This window comes from Vicia villosa, linkage group LG7 (genome assembly GCF_029867415.1).
Source record: "Vicia villosa cultivar HV-30 ecotype Madison, WI linkage group LG7, Vvil1.0, whole genome shotgun sequence".
NCBI classification, from domain to species: Eukaryota; Viridiplantae; Streptophyta; class Magnoliopsida; order Fabales; family Fabaceae; genus Vicia; species Vicia villosa.
Genome location: NC_081186.1, coordinates 105,840,125 through 105,860,914, shown reverse-complemented (window position 1 = coordinate 105,860,914; position 20,790 = coordinate 105,840,125). Strand labels below are relative to the sequence as shown.

General features: G+C 32.6%; 1 protein-coding gene and 1 long non-coding RNA gene across 5 annotated transcripts; one reads left to right on the top strand and one right to left on the bottom strand.

Moving 5' to 3' along the window:
• Positions 1-503: 503 nt before the first annotated feature.
• LOC131616409 (uncharacterized) lies at positions 504-9,156 on the bottom strand. Of its 4 annotated transcripts, none has more exons than XM_058887733.1 (9): positions 8,954-9,156; positions 8,661-8,825; positions 7,152-7,326; positions 6,637-6,680; positions 3,767-4,729; positions 2,658-2,795; positions 1,469-1,759; positions 1,303-1,359; positions 504-954 (listed from the first exon to the last, which is right to left on the bottom strand). In XM_058887733.1, the coding sequence occupies exons 2-9, from the start codon at positions 8,787-8,789 to the stop codon at positions 790-792; spliced, it is 1,962 nt and encodes a 653-aa protein (XP_058743716.1). In that variant the 5' UTR covers positions 8,790-8,825; positions 8,954-9,156; the 3' UTR covers positions 504-789. The 4 variants fall into 4 exon arrangements, with proteins under 4 accessions (XP_058743716.1, XP_058743717.1, XP_058743714.1 ...); XM_058887734.1 differs by having other exon boundaries at positions 3,767-4,717; XM_058887731.1 differs by having other exon boundaries at positions 6,637-6,695; positions 8,954-9,154.
• An 8,711-nt stretch (positions 9,157-17,867) lies between these two features.
• LOC131618179 (uncharacterized) lies at positions 17,868-19,414 on the top strand. Its single transcript, XR_009288759.1, has 5 exons — positions 17,868-18,270; positions 18,351-18,412; positions 18,551-18,644; positions 18,842-18,931; positions 19,008-19,414. It is a non-coding gene; the product is annotated as an uncharacterized LOC131618179 (long non-coding RNA).
• The last annotated feature ends 1,376 nt before the right edge of the window (positions 19,415-20,790 follow it).

Genomic DNA, 20,790 nt, shown 5'->3' with positions numbered 1-20,790 from the left:
GACCTACCATAGTCAAATAAATAGGATTAACTCATCTTGGTCCCTCCATGGGAGGTACGATGAGAATTTACCTTAAATGTACACATTTTCAATTCAAACAAAGGCAGGCAGACATCTCTATCTATGGTGGGGCTTCAATACTAGTGAAAAGGAAATGAAAATATTCTAACTCCACAATAAATGATCCACAAAAGACCATTTTTCCTTAATTATAACCATTGGATTTTGCAAGTTCATTACATATGACCAGATTTTTCTTTTTCTTCTTTCTCCACCCTCACACCCCGACTCCGGCGTCTCTTTCTCCTCAGGCTTTGTAGCACACCAGTCCACCTCAGATCCCCACTCTGACCACAGCTATCTCCTCAAACTTTGTAGCACCAGACATCAAGACTGTCACAATTGTCTTGTAGGGTGCCCTTGATGAGCTTCTTGAATCAAAAATTTAAACATCAAAATCCGTATTCCCTCTAATTCCTGGGAATGTAAATGTCAGGACATCATTTGACAGCAAAAATGGGACAACAGTAGCCAATTGTCTCACCATACACACTAATAATTTGTTTATCCAAGCTGATTTTATGACAATTTATAGCATTCAAAACAGCCATAAATAACCGACAAGAATTAAACATTTTTTCAGTGTATTAAACATCTGATTAGTCTCTCAACCGCCTACAACATTGCTACACTCATTGTACGTCCAAAAAGGAGTGGTTTAAAGAAGTGCCAAACTTAATTTTTATTTCATTTTTGAAGCCTGATAATTTGATAATAATATTTACAACACTACAAGTACCCCAATCTATCTCCTCCATGCACACTAGCTGCACCGGTTGTTAACTTGCTTGAGCTGAAATGTGGAGGAACCTGAGAATTCATCACTGCAAGATCTCTTACACGAACTAAAATATGCTCGGGAATCGGAGCCGTACCATGCTTTCGTGAATTCATCTATCATATACACAAAAAAGGCTAATGTAAGTAACCATCAAAACTGAACTTATAACTTCACAAATTTCTAAAGATTTGAAATTTTTCATTTTTGGAAAGTAACTTGAGGACAAATGCAAGGAATGACAGTAAACAGGAACTGGATGAATTCTCAACCCACAAAACATGAAACTGAAGAAATTTATGCATAGAAAACATGGGGCATAAAATTAAATAAATAAATGATACACCAATTAAGTATAAAATATTTAATCGCATTGGTGCTTTTAGGTTGGTCAATTTAACATGAGATTGTATTAGAAACTAACTTAACCTGCATCTATGAGTTTAAATTGAATGAACTCTTACCCCCTCATCTGCAGGTGTATGTGCAAAGCTAGCTTTGAGCAAATTCCTCCACTTGTCCTACAAAGCAAAAAATGTATTAAATGTAAGCAGGTGCATAGACTAAAATCCAGCATTGTAAGTTTAACGTCATCAAAAGTCAACATGATAAGGAATTATTAGTGAGTACCTTGAGATCAACAGAGGTACGATGTGAGTACGAGGAAAAGGATTGCCGTTTGATCTCAGACCACCTCCCTGGTCCACAACGCGACACACCTTCAATCAATTTCGTTACCTCAGCAAGGGTCCATGCTCGATGATGTTTCCTCCTCATTCCACCTTTAGCAGTGGGAACAGTTACCATGTTATTCTCTGCAGTATGATTAGGTGGATCGATCTTTTTTGGTCTCAATTCTTGCCTTGGTTCAGCTGTGCCAATTACCGGACACTGCTTCTCTTTTCCAGATTCAGAAGTAGACTGAGAAAAACACCAACCCGCAAAAAAATTATTAAATCACGGTGCTATATTGTCAAATCTCATTTTACCTATGAGCTACAGTGACAGAAACTAGAATGAGGATAAAGGAGGCAGATTGATATGTTTGATGATGCACGAGTTTTATGCCACTAATCAAACACACGGAAGGTATATAATATTGACTAATTAATTCACCATCAGAAGAGGAAGGTATGTAATATTGAGTAATTTATTTTAATGATTGTGCCCAAATGAAAACATTTTTTCAGGTAACTCTGAATTATAACTTCGCCAAAATTTGATAAACATAAACAGCTTAGGAAATATTGAAATTAACATACTGCAATAGCAATTTCCTTAGCCACCACATTAAGCATATGTGTTAAATAAAGGATATAATATATACAGAAGCAAATTACACCAACATATAATTAGCCGTTCACATCTTAAACCAAAACAAAAAAGTTTAACAAATCAATTCATAACCCAATCTCTCAAAAGGCGGTTTTTTTCCCAATTCCTGTGACAGATTAAGAGTTATTAAACACCAACCATCCAGATACTGTTAAAAATTATTTACAATCATATAATTCTACTTTCATTTTTCCTTTGTAATGATAACCATATTTTTATCATAATAAACTTATTACTCCAAGACATACACATACATATGTTCTTTCATTTTGTCTTAAATAACTGTCAAGATATGTTTTTAAACCATTATAGCTTGTTGAATAAATATCTCAATAATTAGGTTCGTTGGTTTTATCCTATAATCAAGGGATTTCAATCTAGATTTAATTGTAATTTCTCATATCTTTGTTGATCCCATTCCAACATCAAATCTCATTGAACAACTTATACATTCTATCACTAGCAGAGACTTAGTTGGTCTTACCGGCTGTTGAATCTTCACAGGCATGGAACTTGGCTTTGAGACTTTCTCCTGAACCTCACTATCAGTGTCAGAACCATGATCGCTGATGGTATTATTGCTTAGTTTTGCAGCTTCAACCATGCCAGTTGGATGGAATTTCTGCAAGAAAATTATAATGATTTTGGTTGTTACAAAGTAAAAACACTTTCCTGGACTATCATATATCAGTTATTTCCGGAACATTCAAGAGACTACTGGAAAGACACAACAGGAGTAGAAAGGCACTGGTAGAAAGGTATGGGCATGCAATCAAATGGTTTAAGAACATTTGAGCTGTACTAGCACAAAAGGTTTTTACGTGCCATGATTTGCTGCCATATTTGATTGAGAATAAGAGAGCTGTACTAGCATAAACACAGGTTAGTGCTCTGTATTTTGTAACACATCATATACAATAAATATTATAATTATATTCTATTATGCAGTTTCAGTTTGCTCTTTTCCTCCATCTCTACATAAATCCCTTAATTTTAAGAACTAGAGGCCAAAAGATATAACCAAATGTATGAACAAGAACCTGTTAAACTTCTTCTAATGGCAGTAATGGGAAGTTATGAGAATATTTTATGGCAGTTATATTATTTAATTTTAGGAATAAATATCGAAAAAGACTCAAATTTTATTTTGAACTCTTAATTTATTATTCTTTTTATTCACTGCAAAGAGTTGGTGAACCAAAAAAAAAAAGGAATAAATATGGAAAGGATAGTGGTTTTGGATGGGAGAGACCAAGCTCTCGAATTCCTGGAGGGAGAGATCAAGCTCTCGAATTCTTGGAGGGAGAGAGACCAAGACTCTTAAATTCTTGGATAGGAATTGCTTTATATTTATTCTATCATTGTTTCTCTAAACTTTCTTGGATGTACTAGTGTGTTAATTCTGTATTAATAATATAAACTGTTGTTCTAAACAAATTCAACAGAGGACTGTTCTGTCATTTCTGTTTTCTTTAATTCATTCCCTATAGATACCAGTTTCTATCAGAACCATTTTTCTTTGAGGGGGTATGGCTAAAACATAAAACTAAGTATTACTGTCAGCATATTTAAACATGAAAAAGTATAACTTACCATAAGAGACGTGATATTTTTCCTTGGACGGCTTCTTCGGACCCGAGAAACACATGGAATTTGTACACCAGAACCTCCAAGAGAGTCTAACCTGGTGACAAATGTTCTTACCTCCGGAAAAGCATTCCTAGCGGGCCTGGTGTAAGGAGTTGGAGAAACATGTCTGTGTCCCATATTTCTATTAGAGCTTGAAGGCCTAGGATTGTACTCTCTAGATTCATTTTCAGAGAGCTCTTCAATATATCGCTTAGTGGGCTTACGCATTCTTTTTGCAGCTCTTTGTTCTCTCTGCTGATCCTCATCTTCTAATTCATGTTCTGTATTACGATTTTCCAGTCTTGTTTCAGAAGCAACTTGGTTATCATCAACTTCATAACCCTCCACTGCATATGAATCCGCATACTTGACATCCCCTTCTTCGGCCATATTTTCCGCAGAGATTACAGCTGCAGCATTCACATTTGCAGAACATTCTTCTTCACGTTTTCTAGTTATTTTGTTATCTTTAATAGTGAATGTTGTTGCTGAAACATCACAAGAGTTTGTTAAACTCATAGCAATCCTCCTCTTCAACCACTGTTTGTCTTTCACAGTAGTTTCCCGACCAAAAGTGACTTTAAACAGTTCATGAAGTTCTTTGATCGACAGCTTGTCTAAACATATTTCTCCATCGGTCATGGAAAAATCAGGTTTCAAAGGGGAATAGACAGCAGAAGCAGATGATCCACTTTCTATCACTCCTTCTGAAGGTCTGGAACACTGATCAATACTCCCAGATTGGTTACTATGACAATAATTTAAACTCGATGCTATAGAAGGTGCTTCTTGGTCCTTCTCATTTATAACAGGAAATTTATCAGCAGAACACTGGCTATCTATTTGTACATGAGAACGAATGGGTGATCGAGACGACAAGCGAAGTTTCTCTTCCTGTTTAACCTTTTGCAGCATCTGTTCAATATACTACAAGAAACTTTAGAGGTAAAGAAGGACCCTAGAAAATAAAATACTACAAATATCAGGATATTAAAACATGCAAGCCAAAAACCAAAAACTAAGCACCCATTATCCAAGAAAAAGAAAATTATGTAACATTATATCAAGAAAATATGAGACCAATAACCACTTCCCAAATAAAACAACACATAATATCTTAAAGGATTAAAAAATATCCAATGTAAAACAACAACCAAGCCTTATCGCAATAAGTGAGGTCGGATCCAATGTAAAAGACTCGTAAAAAAATTTAACCAAAACCACCACATATATATATGTGTACTCTAGACAAAGAAAAAATATATGTTCCATGTCCATGATACTTATTTTAACTTTATTTCTCTTTAATCCAAAATGCACAAGCTGCAGTAGTATACACAACATGTATCATATCCAGTAACAAATACTTGACATAGTTCTGCCAAACTAAAGCATCACAAAGTATTTAATACTATAATTCTTAATTCGATAAACATTAGTCAGTAATCATTAAATATTTATAAAGTTGCCATTTAAACCAGTGTTATCAAATATCCGCAATTGCGGCGCTCGGTGGATATACGTGGCGGTTTTTGGGCTCGCCGCAATGGTAAATATCAACCAATATTGCAGGTTTTTCCGCTATACCAACGCCACAATGCATCCAGTATAGCAGATTTTGGCTCTCCGCCATGGACAACCCTGATTTAAACTATCTCTTACAGCCTCACTACATTCCACATACAAGGCTAACTTAGTATCAATTTATTTTCTTAACTATAGAAAAAAGTTATCAGAGAATATTAAGGAAAATTACAGTATGGTTAAAGTACATACTGGCATTGCAAAATTCATACATGTGAAAGAAACAACAGGAGCTCATCTTTCCTGAATCAGAATACATGTATCCTGACTTCAAAAGTATAATAGTAACATCTTCTGAGAAGCCAATACAATACATCTTGGACCACCAACTCATAAGAAAAGAAAATTTTAATTTTACCATACAAAAGCTTTAAGTGATTACTTCATAAATTCAAAATAAATTTATTTAGGCAAAATGCACCACGAGTTCTTTAACTTAACTTAAAGTTTCAAACAAGTCCCTTATCTTTAAGAATATTCACACAGGTGAGGACCATATTTTGTTTTTAATCTATCTTTGTTACAAATTTGAGTATATGATCATTGAATGATATTCTGCTAGTAAAATTATACCACTCAACACCGTAATTAGAACCTCGATGACAACAACGAGGTTACAAGCTTTAGATAAAAACTCAAAATGACTATGTTAATTTTGATGGATTAAATCTTGTAAAATTCATTATACGGGGTAATTAAAAAGTTATCTTGATGAGTGGAATATGTAATTTACCCTTTTTTTTATGATTAAATAAGACTTTTGATAACATAAATAGAAGAACAAAATGAAGTTTGGTTCAAAATCGTTTTAAGTTTTTAAAAACAAAGTAGACTAATAAAGGACCACCTTAAAACATAAAGAATTAAAGGATCCTGATGCAGTTTTGCCATTTATTTGTGAGCAGAAGTCCCTATGACAGAATTGAATATCAGATATATCACTTCCATAAAAAGATTAAAAACAGTCAGTTTTTTAGAGCAGCACTTATCCTTGCAAATATGCTCATCACTGGCTCAGTTGATTCACATTTATAAATTAATAAAGAGGAAATATCATTATACCACTCCTCTATTATGTATTATCTGATAGAAGAAAGCATTCCATTGGTTTCACCAATTTTTTCTAAGCATTCAAAAGAATCATGAAGTTCGTGCATTTTAAAATTTTATAATACAGAAGAAACAACAAAAAGGAATCAAAATGCAAGAGAGGCAGACGGAATGAGAGAAGAAGAAAAATAGCCAATCACCTGAAACTTTGCATTTAGCTTCCCCAAATCTGCCTCTGATGTGCCTAATTGTGAAACACCTGAGTATTAGTTGGAAGAAAATGTGGGAAGAAATATTAGTAAGAGGAATAAGTTAGCTAACATGGAATTTTCCTATAACTTAACAAAAGTCAAAACCATATAAATAAGCAAACATCAAGAGTCCATCAACAAAAAATCTCAGGTGATATGTGAGAGAAACAAAGCTTCAGGCATTCAGCAGCTTCACAAATAGAAAACATTGACCCCAAATTGCCCGTGAATAAAGGGGAGGCTGTTTATAACATAAAACAATTAAACCAATTCACCAACACACAAATTGTAGTCATGAAAAAACTAAAAGAAAGGCAAACAACATGCAAATCACTGGTTTTTCAGAGCTCAAAATATAGGTATCAGCATAAAAATCCCTGGAAAAATAGTTGTAACTCTAATATGACCAGTACAAGCTATGCTAATGAGTAACAATTTCAGCAACTGAAAGATTGGGCATTCACCTTCTGAGCACTCCAATCGAAGCTTCCCAGAAGATGATCTTTCGATTGATATGCATTCCAAACTCTGTCCAGTGTCTGCAACAACACGCATTTCACTATTTTCATATTCAAGAAAATCCTCCACCTCCATTACTTCATCATCTGTTGCAGGCACTAACCTCCCGTCACCTTCAACCTAGACATCATGTCAGACATCTCACAGAATTATGAATAAATCCTATACAAAAGTACAAACCATAACAAAAATGCAAAACCATAAAACAAAAATTAGGGAATACAAATATAATGTAACCAAATTAGCTTTCAAATATAATTCTTTTTCTCCACTTATTACATTGTATTTTCAAATTTCAACATTTCAATTTATTACAGAAAATTTAGAGACACGAATATAATGCAACCAAATTACAAAGGTGTGTTATTCAATTCACTTAAATATAACAACACAACAATGCTTTAGAATCAATAGTCTGCACAAGATCCGGAGGGAGTTAAAAGATTGTAACTCGAGGATCGTAACACGGATTGTAAGATCCTACTAATAGGGAACAAAAATTTAAATATGTCGTTATATCCACATGCAAAAATATCATCTAAATGTAGAAAATAACCTCTAAATCACAACACTAAACTAAGTTCTTAACCAGAAATTAAGTTCAAAACCATAACAATAACCATATGTATAGTCTACACAGAGGAACTTGCACAACAACAAACAATGGCATCTAAGAGAAACAGAGAAACACTCAGTGGCAATCGCAGAAAACTGAAATGCTTACTTCATATTTGTAATTTTAAAACTGGGATATTCTTCTAAACCCAACTTGAACCCATTAACATAAAATTTAAGGTTTTTGCCAAAAACTAGGCCCGTATTAGAGAATTTTTATCAGCAACCTGACTCGTGAATTCTACAATCCTACCACCTATTCCACTGATCCCAGAAACTATGGTCTTAACGTCATCACAGCACAGAAATCCCCTTCTGAGTCGTATAATTATGCAATTGCACGATCAAACTCGCGATTTCACAAACATCGCAACGCGGTAATCAAAGAAGGTAATCTATAAAACAACTAAACTAACTATAAAAGTAAGACTGGAAGCTATTAGATAATTTACTGTTTCGTAGTAGATTTCATGCCACTTCTCGAAGGAAAAAAAGAATAATGAGCAAACAAAAAAGTGATTCAACTAGAACAACAAGCAATCATTCTGATTAAGATTATCCATTTGGGCTTCTTAGTTATTAGATTAGGCAGTATGCTTTGAACATATTTTGTTATCGAACGAAACAAAAAACAGAAACAAACAGAAAGAATATACCATTTTTTGGCATACTAGGGAGCCATAACATCTCCCATTATCTTAATTTCATCAAGAAACCTAATTAACAGATATCATCAAACAGAAAACTTTCCCCATGCATGAAACACACAAAACTAGACTAAAAAAATCCAAACCCAAATCACATTAACACACAGAATCAGTGAGTAATTAAACACATACCCGAACAAGTTTATAAACAACCGGGTTAGAAATCTGTTTGGGAGAAGACAAAGCAGAACTGCTTCTATCAACCCCACTGTCCTCAAGCTTCCCATCATCATAATCCTCAACTCCAATCACTGTTTCCATTGAATATCAACCACATGCACCTCACAAGTACACAATCTAAAAACCAAAAAACAAAAACACAAATTTTCAACCAACACAACACAAAATCACAAAACCCCCAATTGAGAAATGGTACAAATAACTACTCAAACAACAAAATGAGAACAAAATGAAATTGGGCTCACCATAAGCGAGCGAGTTGACTCACAGTGAGAGTGAGCGATTGGAACGAGTTGAAGAAACTTCTGACATAAGTAAGAGGAAAATGAATTTGTAGGAATTTTACTGAGAAATTTTAATCTGGTTTGGTAATTTTGGGATTAAAAAAAAAAAGCTGGTTATGGTGTGTGTAGGTGAGAGTGGTATTTGGGTTTTGGCTTTTTGATTACGCTGTGCGAGTTTTTAGCTCCGGATTTGAAATGTTCAGTAAGGTAGAATTTAATTTTCGCACTGGATTCCGGAATACTGTTTCGCTATTTGGACTCTCTCTGTCTCGAACTTGTCTCTCTCTACACATTTTTCAAAAATCATCTTTTGCTTATGTAGTACTTTTTCTTTTTTTTCTTTTTCTATTACTTTCATCTTTCTTTAACTATTTTATTTTTTTTTAAATAAAAAATAGAATGATATTTTAATCAATTAGTCATATATGAATTATTTGTGAATTTTTATTATTACAAAGTGTTATAGTATGGATTTTTCTGATTCAGATGAAGGAAATGAATCGATCTGTTTGGTTGAGGATTTTGATTTTTTTTATTCTTGTTCGGCAATAGTTACATGTAAGTATACAGGCGCTCAAGTTATAGACGGTCGTACGTGAGAAGTTTTAGAGTGAGAATTATGTACATGAGATTGATTTGTAATTCGCCTTTTATAACGATGTTCTCAGGGTTTTTTAGACCTAAAAACTTTATGTTTTTTATAGATATGTGAAAGGACAAATGTTAGAGGAACATTGGAATGGGAAATATGATATGACGATTCTCTGCAGTTTGATTACTCTAAGCATGTATCTTTCTAGGCATGTTCCTCTTAAAGTATTGGATACTACAACCTTCTTTGTGGAAAACTGTTTCATAGGACTAAAGTTTTCGTGGATGACGTTAGCAGTCCTTGATTGTATGGTTTGAAGTCCTTTAGAACCTTCGTTGATTTTTTCTTCCATGCGTCATTAGATTGAGATCATTCCCTAGTCCTTGGACATTCTGAGTCATTCATGAGTGTAAATCTTTTGAGGGAGTCTCACGGGGGTTAATTAGATGAATCTCAAGGTCTCTCTCCTAGGATATCGGGCGGGCAGCTTAAAGTGAGGGGTCGAAGTGGATTGGAAATTGGCTCAGACCAAAATAGTAGCCCCTAAGTCAGGGACGCGGAAGTACTTTTAGTGAACCAACCTTAGGGTTGCAAGTAGGTGGGTGTCTCTTACTTTGTCTGAATATATCTCCAAGTAAGGGCATGTTTTTATTCCCTTGTTCTCATTTGATGGGTGGCTAAAGAATTCGAGTATTTTTCTAAAGCGACTTTTTATATGAAAAAACTTTGGTCGGGTAACACCTTGTATGTTTTCGAAGACAGAGGGGTCGCCATCCCTTAGGGTGTATGTAATTACAAAGTGCAATCTAAGAGGGGATGAATTAGGTTTATCGGTATTTTATCGATTTTAGACGATGATTCGTGTGTTCTTATTTTTCTTGAGCTTTTATATGAACTTTGAAAAGTAAAGTGCGGAAAAATAAATGATGAAAGTAAAGAAAAGTAGGATATATATATATATATATATATATATATATATATACACATATATACATATATACATATATATATTAGGGATGTCAATGGGGTGGGGCGGGACGGGGCCGGGAGATACATTCCCATCATAATCCCCGCCATCAAATCTATTCCCCATCTCCGCTTCGAGTCCCCGCTACGGGGGGATTTTGTCCCCCATCCCCGTCCTTGCGGATCCCCGCGGGTCCCCACAGATCCCCATGCGGAGATCCATAGACATGATTATTATTTTTTTTTAAACCAAATTAATAGTAAAAGCTTCAAAAAATAACCACGAAAAATTTATAAATTATTCCTTTACGATAAATATATTGTTTTAACAATATTTAATCTATAATATTAAGTGTCATGACCACCAAAATTTCAAACTTAAAATAAACTTGAAATAATAATTTAGATCTCACTCTTTTACTAACAATGCATATATATTTTAAATTTGTGTATAAGATTAACTATATGAAATGACAAATAGACTTACATAATAATTTAAAATTTTATATATATATATATATATATATATATATATATATATATATATATATATATATATATATATATATATATATATATATATATATAATAAATTGAGGACATTTGGCTATTTTATGCGGGGCGGGGACTCCACGGGGACGGGGGATATTTATGCCACCCCCGTCCCCGAAATTTTATATATATATATATATATATATATATATATATATATATATATATATATATATATATATATATATATATATATATATATATATATATATATATATATATATATATTAGTTCTCTTTCTAAGCAAGGGTATTTCTAGTCCCCTCACATCCCGTGATATATTTCACTATGTTATAAACGTTATAGTCGATCCACCAGACTCTCTTAACTTTCCAACACAATCAAAAAGGCACGCCACCTTCTAATTTTTACAACACAAGAGAAAGAGACTTATTTTCTCTCTAATACACTTGTTTCTATAAACTTAGGAAATAAATAATAACACAACAGAATTCCATCAAATTTCTTCCCTTTCAATATAACAATTCAATACTCCCTCCAGCCCAAAATATAGGAGAAAAAAACAAAATCTCACTTATTAAGAAAAGTAAATTTATAATAATTTGGATGAACATTTTTTGTGATTTTTTTGAAATGATTGTCTTGGGAAGATGTAAAAACAATTCTAATTGGTGGTTGATTATAGAAAAAGTAAGAGAGAGAGAGAGAGAGAGAGAGAGAGAGAGAGAGAGAGAGAGGGGGGGGGGGGGGGGAGAGATAGGGAATAAATTAAATGCAATTTGTCTTTAATTCCACTTTGAAAAAAGTGGAAGTTGATTTTTTTCTCTTATATTTTGGGACAAAAATATGCATTTTTCTCTCTTATATTTTGGAACAGAGGGAGTATAATACACTATAAGTGCTTAAGAACTTTTTTCTTTGATGTAAAAGTTTATGCAAAAAAATTTCTAAGTGTTTTGAAAGTTATGCCGAAAAAATGATATTGAAAGAGGTAATTTTGAATATGAAACTTACTTAACAGGTTCTGAAGACTCAAAAACTTAGGTACTGAAAACTTAAGTTCTGATGCTTCTACAACATGCTTCCATCAACATACAATCAGAAGCCTCTAAAGATATAGAAGATCAAGAATGGCTTGCGTGTGACGGTGAACATAAAAGTGCTAATGTAAACTGTGACCTCCATTCTTATAGGGTGGTGTAAGGACACTTCTATTTGTATTTGTTATCTATCATTCCCACCATGATCATTGGGAACTTTACAGTTGTATTTGTATTTCTTATTCTACCCTTAAACGGATATATCCTTCTATATAAAGGAAGCTATTAACTAATCAGTTCTACAAAACTACACCAACGCGTTGCACAAATTATGTTGAGATATTCTTTGTATAGTTTTGTATTTTTAACAAGGAGCTTGTGTTCATATATTTCTTTCAACACTTTTGCATTGTTGTACTTAAACATTGTGTAATCTGCTTATTAGAAGCATCTTTGTATACACAAGTTTGTAATCAACAGTAATTGATAGATGCTTTGGGTGACTAAGTGATAGTCAAAATTCTCAAAAAGACTTTGGCTACGGTCATAGTCGTTTCACGATAAGGATCAGCTGAACTTGTTGGGGTTGTCAACAAGGTTAATCATAAGCTTATTGTGGTTGTTTGTAACTAGTTGAATTATATTGGATTAAGTCCTTGTTGATAAGGCTGAATCACCTTAGCGGGTGGACTAAAGTAACTTCGTTAACAGTGAACTTGGATAAAAATAATCGGGTTTATTTATTTTTATTCACTTGTTAACTTTGTGTTTGAATTGAGAAAAGATTATATTTGGTGCAACCCAATTCAAACTCCCTTTTTTTTGTTTCTCGCACCTTCATAAACATGTAGCATGCAATCAGAAATGGAAAAAAAGATGGGAATAACATTTTTTCAACGACAACAATCCATCAACGTTTATAAACAATTTGCTCTTATTATGATCAAAATTTATACGAAATAAAATATCCATCAAACACTCCTAAAAAAACAACCTTCCATCATTACGCCAGCTAAACGAATTGACACACACTTATGCCATGGTATAGATCACGAACACGTGCAAATCAACAACATGGAAACCAAGGCAACCTTTAGAATTTCTCTTTGGAAAACACGACAATGTTTTCCTTTCTTGTTTATATTAATCTCAACGCTACTTTATGCAACCACCTCAAAATTATCATGCAATTATGTTTTCTCGGCTATTAAAGAGCACACATTCTTTGGACTATGGGTTATATTATGTGCATAAAATCAAAATCTACTTTATAGTTTAGTTTTAAGTTTCTTATGATAGTCTTAAGTTTTACTTAGTTTTTATTATCATTATTATAATTTTAGCAACATTATAGAGAGTTAAGTTTCATCTTGTGTCAAGATTAGAGGTAGTTAATTTGTAAATATGTATTTTCTTTGATCTTTTGTGTATGAACTTGGTTGATGATTAATATATGGTGAATATCTTGTTATTCATGTTTTATTTGTTGTTTTGGATCACTATTGAGAGATATGTTTCAAATCTTGACCTAAAGGATATTCATCTATCAATAAACAAACTATAGAGATAGATTTGTGAGTTGATAATCACTTGTATCAAGCTTTTAAGATTATCATGTTGATTGTCGGCATGAGAGATCATCTGACGGTTAATATGATAATAATCACGATATTGCTTTAGAGATAAACAGTATCAAGATGATACGTGGTTGTATTAATCATTAATAGGTTCATATACATGATCATTAGAGTACATATGAAGCAAACTAATGAACACTAATCTTGGCACAGTTTTCTCAAATCATTTTCAAACCCTATTTTATTGTCTTTATTTACCTTTTCACGCTCTTTACATTTTATGTCACCAAACTTTGACTCAACCTTAACTCAAAATACACTAAACTGTAGAACGACGGTAGTATCGCATCAATCCCTGAGAAAATGATAAAGGAAATACTTATCCTATACTTTAACAGTATGGTCTTTTCCTTGCTCCTTTTCCTTATGATTCTTTATTATTACCTAACTCACTCTACTTTTCATAACACACTAAATATTCGTTATCGGAGAAATTCTCTAACTCCATTTCAAATTATTATTCATCCATTTTCAATGACATATAACAATTTCTATTAATTTAGTTTGATACTCCATCTGTCCCATATTATAAGCAAATTTCACTTTTTATGTTCATTGAATAATTAATGTATCTAGTCTGTAAACCACATACATTAATTATTAGACGAAGCTAAAAAGTGAAATTTGCTTATAATATGAAAGAGATGGAGTATTTATTTAGATAACAATTTAAATATCAATCTTAATTTTGATGCCAATATATGCTTGAAGTTATATCATTAATTTCAGGGTTAAATATACAATATCCCGTTGTAATATAGGCGAAATTCACTTTATCCCTGTAAAAAAAAATTGATCACCCCCTTGAAATGTTAAAATCTATGTTTTTTGCCCCCTAAGTGCACAAGTTATCCCCCTATAATATTTTTTTTGGATTCCCCTCCCCTAAGCGTACAAATTAAACACTGAATCTGAGGGTAAATAAAAAAATATATTACAGGGGGGTAATACAAAAAAAATATTGCAGGGGATAAAGCGAAAATCGCCTACATTTCAGGGGTAGTGATATTGACCATTGATTTCAACTAATATGCACTTCTGCATTTTCTGTTCATGTTTACTTTCTATGCAAGTTTATTTAATACTTAAATTAAAGGGTTAAATATGTTTTTGGTCCCTATAAATATCTCAATTTTGGCTTTTAGTCCCTATAAAAAATATATTGACTTTTAGTCCTTATAAAATTATTTTTGCACTCACTTTTGATCCTTCTATAGGGACTAAAACCGAGTGCAAAAGTAATGTTATAGGGACTAAACATCAATATATTTTTTATAAGGATTAAAAGTCATTTTAAATAATTTTATAGGGACTAAAAACATATTTAACCCTAAATTAAATGGTTCATTAAGAAAATATGGAAAACACAGTACATATATACGTGCTACACTAATATCCAAGTATAATGACGATACTTAAATAAACTAAACAACATCATATTAACACATTATAATTTCAAATTGGTGGTTTTTTAGAATATTTTAGTGTTTTGGTATGTTTTAGAGAAAGCTTAAATCTAATTTCATTTTACATGTTTTTCATATGACAGGAAAACTCTCACAGTCAAGCATCATATAAAGAAATGTCCTTTTTGAACATTTGAATAGTTTAACAAGGTTGGTTAACTGCTATTTCAAAACAACACATGGCATAGATTGATGATAAACGGTTTGATAAAATACTTTTTTATAATTGTTACCAGCCTTTGATTTTATGGGCAATACTAGTGGAGAAAAGAAACAATAGACTATCCAAATTGGTCAATTATATTATTATCTATGTTCTCATAATGTATCCACAATAGGGCCTATGAATTATGGTTGCGATTTCAAAATCTACCGTTCCTTCAACGCGCGAAGCAATAGTCATACAAGCTGCACAAAATGGTTTCAATTCAATAAGCTTCTTAAATGCACGCAACACAAACAATTGTTGCTTATGTGCATGGTGTGGTAAGACAGTTTTTTTCAACTCAAGAAACATATCTCAACTACATGTAGAATCAAACGTGCCAATTTTTGAATTCATATCCATTAGCCACTTTTATTATGTATGTTGTTTCTGCATTATATATATATATATATATATATATATATATATATATATATATATATATATATATAAATTTAGGTTCTTGCACGACACCCCGTTCGTCGAGTTGATTCCAATACTGAATTCTCTCTTGCAATATGCAGAAAATCGAAAGGTGGTAAAGCTTGAGTATTGTTCACCTTCACTTGACACCGAAGGAAAAGTAAAGTTCGCCCCATTTGAGCTCACGAACAACGACGATTTAGAGGTTATGTGGACAACTTTTCAACAATATTCTTCAAAGGGTCCGATTCAACAATATTCTTCAAAGAGTCTGATCAAGTTGGATGCGAAGCTTCAAAGATCGGGAGAAGATGTTATCAAAATATTGCGACGTCCTTAACTATCCGTTTTTAACAATATGTAACGTTAAATTTTTGTTAAACTATCAACAATGATTGAGCTAGAAAAATATAAAGCCCGAGCAAAAATTTAACGACCGCAAATTCATTGTATTCATTTTATCAACAAAAGTATAGTTTAAAATAAAAGAGATGAAACATAACCTTATAATAACGTGTTAAATAAAATCACAAGACAATTATTTTTTTCGATACTTCTTTATAGTGAATGTTCGAATAATATCAATATCATCAATTGACTTGAATATCTCCCACTCAGTGTAACATACCATGATCATCATTAGAAAAGTCTGCATGATAAATATGAGCAAAACGAGCAAGCTTATTGTCGCGACTGAATTCGGGAGTCGATTAAACAAGGAGAAAGTATTAGACACCCATCGCTTCCCTTATATTCAAGGGGAACCTCCCATAGAACTAAAATAAGTGTGTTTGCTAAGGAAATGTTTGCTTTATTTTTACTTCTTTTTATTTATTTACAAAGTATATATAAAAGGGTATAATTGAGAAATAGTTAATTGAAAGTTACAGGGCTCGCTAAAGCATCACATTTTATGCCTACGTATCTTCATCAAGTGATAGAATCAGAGTCTAAGTAGTTCGTATATATTGGTTAGTGAATTTTAATTATGAAAAGAGATCTTTAATTTTTAATTAAATTAGTGAAAATGTTTTCTAATTAATTAGCTGATTTAACTTAAGTTAAAAAGAAATTAATTTTAGTGTATTTTAATTATTTGTTAATAAGAAACTAAACCTAAGTTAAAGGAGAATGAATGTTTTTTTTTTCTTTCATTTTCATATATGAACTAAATGTAAAGAAAAACACATTTTTTAATTTTTAAGACTTAATTAACAAAACTTTGATGTTAATCTAATTACTAGACTAAAATTAATTTAATTTAATGATCTAAACTAAATAAAGATTAACAAAAAAAACCCAACTAAAACTAATTCAATTAGTAAAAGATTAAAGTATTAGTAAAAGAATTCTTTTAAAATATTTTTCAATGATAAAAATTTGTTAACTAATACTAATTAATTGAATAAAAAACATAAAAAAATAAAATAAAACAAAATTGAAAATAAATAAGAAAAGATAAAATAAAAAGCCTAAGAAGATGGTAATTAAAAAAGAAAACTTCTTGTCAAGAAAAAAAAAAGAAAAAAACTTTGGTAGAAGACCCATAGTCAATCAATCATAGTTACTACTAATTAAAATAAATTGAACAAAATAAAAACTTTAAATAAAACATAAAAAAAAGAAAAAAAAAAGGAAAGAAATATCTATGATCAAGATAAAGTACTAGTAACACTTAATTTTGACTTTTCAATTACAAACTTCAGCCAATATCTTTGAGACATATGGCATACAAATAGCAAAGAAATAAAAACAAAATAAAGTAAAAGTATCAGCAAAAAGTATACATGTATTTATTCAAATCTACAATATAAGAAAGTTAACTGATCTGGAAAGTACGTTTCTGCCCCTTTGCTTCCCCAAGCTGCCACATGGACACCTTACTTGCTCTCCTTTTCTAAACCATCGAGTCTGATTTCAAAACAAGCCAAAGAAAACCTTTTCAAATTTTTTGAATATAATAATAATCATTTTATATTGCTATGTTTCTTGGTAAACACAATTATAACCTCTGCCATACTCAAAGTCTTTTCATTAGGTTTTGTTACTCTCTTTCTATCTACCTCAATCTTTTTCCTCTTTCTCCAACTCACGGGCGATTTGAAATCTGCGCCAGCTTCCATCTTCATCCATCTTTCTAGGGGTTACCGGCGATTAGTTTGGTGGTGGTGGAAACGGGTTTCCGGCGATGAGTGTGGTGGTGGTCGGATTCATATTATCATCTTTCTAACAAAAATATGAATAAGGTTTCACCATTTGCTATTATGTTTTAACATTCAGATTTGTGGTGGCAACAACGGGTTACCGGCGATTAGTTTGGTGGTGGTGAAAACGGGTTTCCGACGACGAGTGTGGTTGTGAACGATTTTGGATGAACGGGTTAATTTGTTGAAGATCTATGAAGATGATGACGAAAGATGCGATTCTGAATCTCGGGTGAGGTATTTCTGGTTTTTGTTCTTGATCTCTCTTCCTTATCCATTGTCAATTCTCATTAACAGGACTTTTTTTTCCAGATCCGACCCTTCCATGGGATTAGGGTTTCAGAGATCTCGGTCGCAAGTTCTTTTTCAATATGGTATGTTTAAAGTTCCAACCAATGTTTTGTTGTTCTATAATATTCATTGTTAGATTGTTGGGTTATGAATCTTGGTACAAAGACTCTTTAGTTTCGCTGAACCGGCTTTTGGTTTCTGTTTGGTTTTGTTTTCTGCAGGAACTTTTTGTGGTGGTTATGCGGAATGGTTAGCAGAATTTTGTGGGAAGTGGCGGTTCGAGTCGGTGATGTAACCTGTTATAACAAGGTGAAGGTGCGTAGACTCTTAATTTTTCTCTCTTATCTTCTGAACTAATGCAGAGTTATTGTATGGCTTGAATGATAATGTAAACTATTTTGAATATTGATCTGAATGTAAATATGGTTGATTGAATTCTGGATTGGGTTTCAAGTAGGATATTGAGGTGTTATGGGTGAGTCATTGATGGCAATTTGGTTTCACTCACGCAGGTTTGATTAATGATTTGAATAAAAACATAGTGTTCGATATTGAAGGAAACAAAGGAAGAAGGAGGCCAAAGGGAGTTGACTCTGTACAGTGTATGTAGTTCTAATTAACATATTGGTTTATCCTGCATATTGGATATCAATGATAAACCGTCATGGCATTTTGCAGGTCTGAACTGGCTCTGTTTTTATGGGAACCAATTTGTTATTCGTTTCGGTTGAGCTTTATGCAGGGCTGCAGTTCTGATATGGTTTGTTTTTTTCATGTACGAATATGCATGGTAAGTGGTTGAATGGTATTTTGGCTTGAGTGTGGTTTAGTTGCTTGAGTATGGTTGTTGCTGTTTTGTATTTTCTGGTTTTTGCTACAGGTTTGGAGTGTTTTCTACGGCTGATTATTAAAATTTTAAATTCTACATCCTTTTGTCTCTTTTCACCAGACAAATTACTAAATGCAACATTATTCGTGTCTTTTATCTTTTGATCAGGTGGCCGCTGCCAAGATAGATCTAAACTACATTGGGTTAGATGGAGAAATTGGTTGCATGCTGAATGGAGCAGAGTTAGCAATGGCCACAATGGCTGCATGATGAATGTCTATGTGGTAGGTTTTCAAACCTTCAAAAGTTGAGTTATTTGAAGATGATGAAATTCTCGTCTTGGAGTTTCTGGAGGAAATATCTATTGGATTGGGTGTATTGACTATTCAGTTTGATGGAATATTGAATGATAGAATGAAAGGTTTTTACAGAAGGTAACTTTTACTTTAAGATTTTCATTGCTTGATTTCAAAGTTCCCACTAACAAGTTGAAAGCAAAGTGATTTTCAGGATTGATGCTACATCATGCACTTGATCACTGAATCGAATTTACATAGGGACTGAACTTAACCAATTGGGTTTTTACTGGTTTTTAAATTTATTGTTTGATAGTCCTATTGGTTACTATATATCATGTGGACATGCTTATATATACGCAGCAAATATGAGCATAATGGTGAGAAGAGGAATATGGCAGTTACACAGTTTGAAGCAACTGATGGCAAGAAAGACTCTGAGGTAATTCTTTTCTAATAGTTTATGCTTGCTTTTATGTCATTTTAATGTTTGTAATTACAACTTGATTTATACAAGGTTAGTACATTGCATTTGAATGGTTACATTCTCATTAGTTACTGATGTTATTTTACTTTTATTATGAATTCACATTTCTATCACGATACTCCAATTCTGTTACCGTCTACATTTAAAGTAGTTGTCAAGATCATAGATAACGTGCATCTTATGAATGATGGCTGCAATTGAATTTGAACAGGATTTAGAGTTGATGGTATTTGAAATTTCTTGGAGGTGGAAGATTGCTTGCATGCATTTCTTTTCGACTTGGACAATGTGGCTGTGCTGATGGGTAATTCTTCTGTTAATGGTTTGGCTGAATTATTTTTATTGAACCATATAGCTTTATCATGTTCTTGACTCTTTTTATGATTATGCAGCTACATTTTGGAAGGTAGAGAGTTGGAATTTTACATGAAAAAGCTTCATAAGAAAAAGGGAAAGGGTGCTGCTTGATAACTTTCCAAATTATTTTGCCTTACTTTACATGAATTTTATTTGTCTTATTATTAGGAACACTTATTCACTTTTCTTCTTATAAGTGTACTATTTAAGAAGCTGCTTAGATTATTAAAAAAAGATAAGGGTTAATAACAGTTGGGACAAATGAAGGTTAGTTAGAGTTTATTTTCTGAAATGGTTAACTCTTAGTTTAATTTACTTTTGGAAGTGTTTTGGCGGTGTATGCGGACTGTCTTAAATTTGAATGCGGTATGGTGATTTGTCTTTGAATTGTCAACTATTATAATTTATGAGGGTTCGGTCTATTTTCTGGTCTGGATGCTTTTGGTTATGAATGGCATTGAAGTTGGTTTAGAGTTGAATGTGGATGGAATG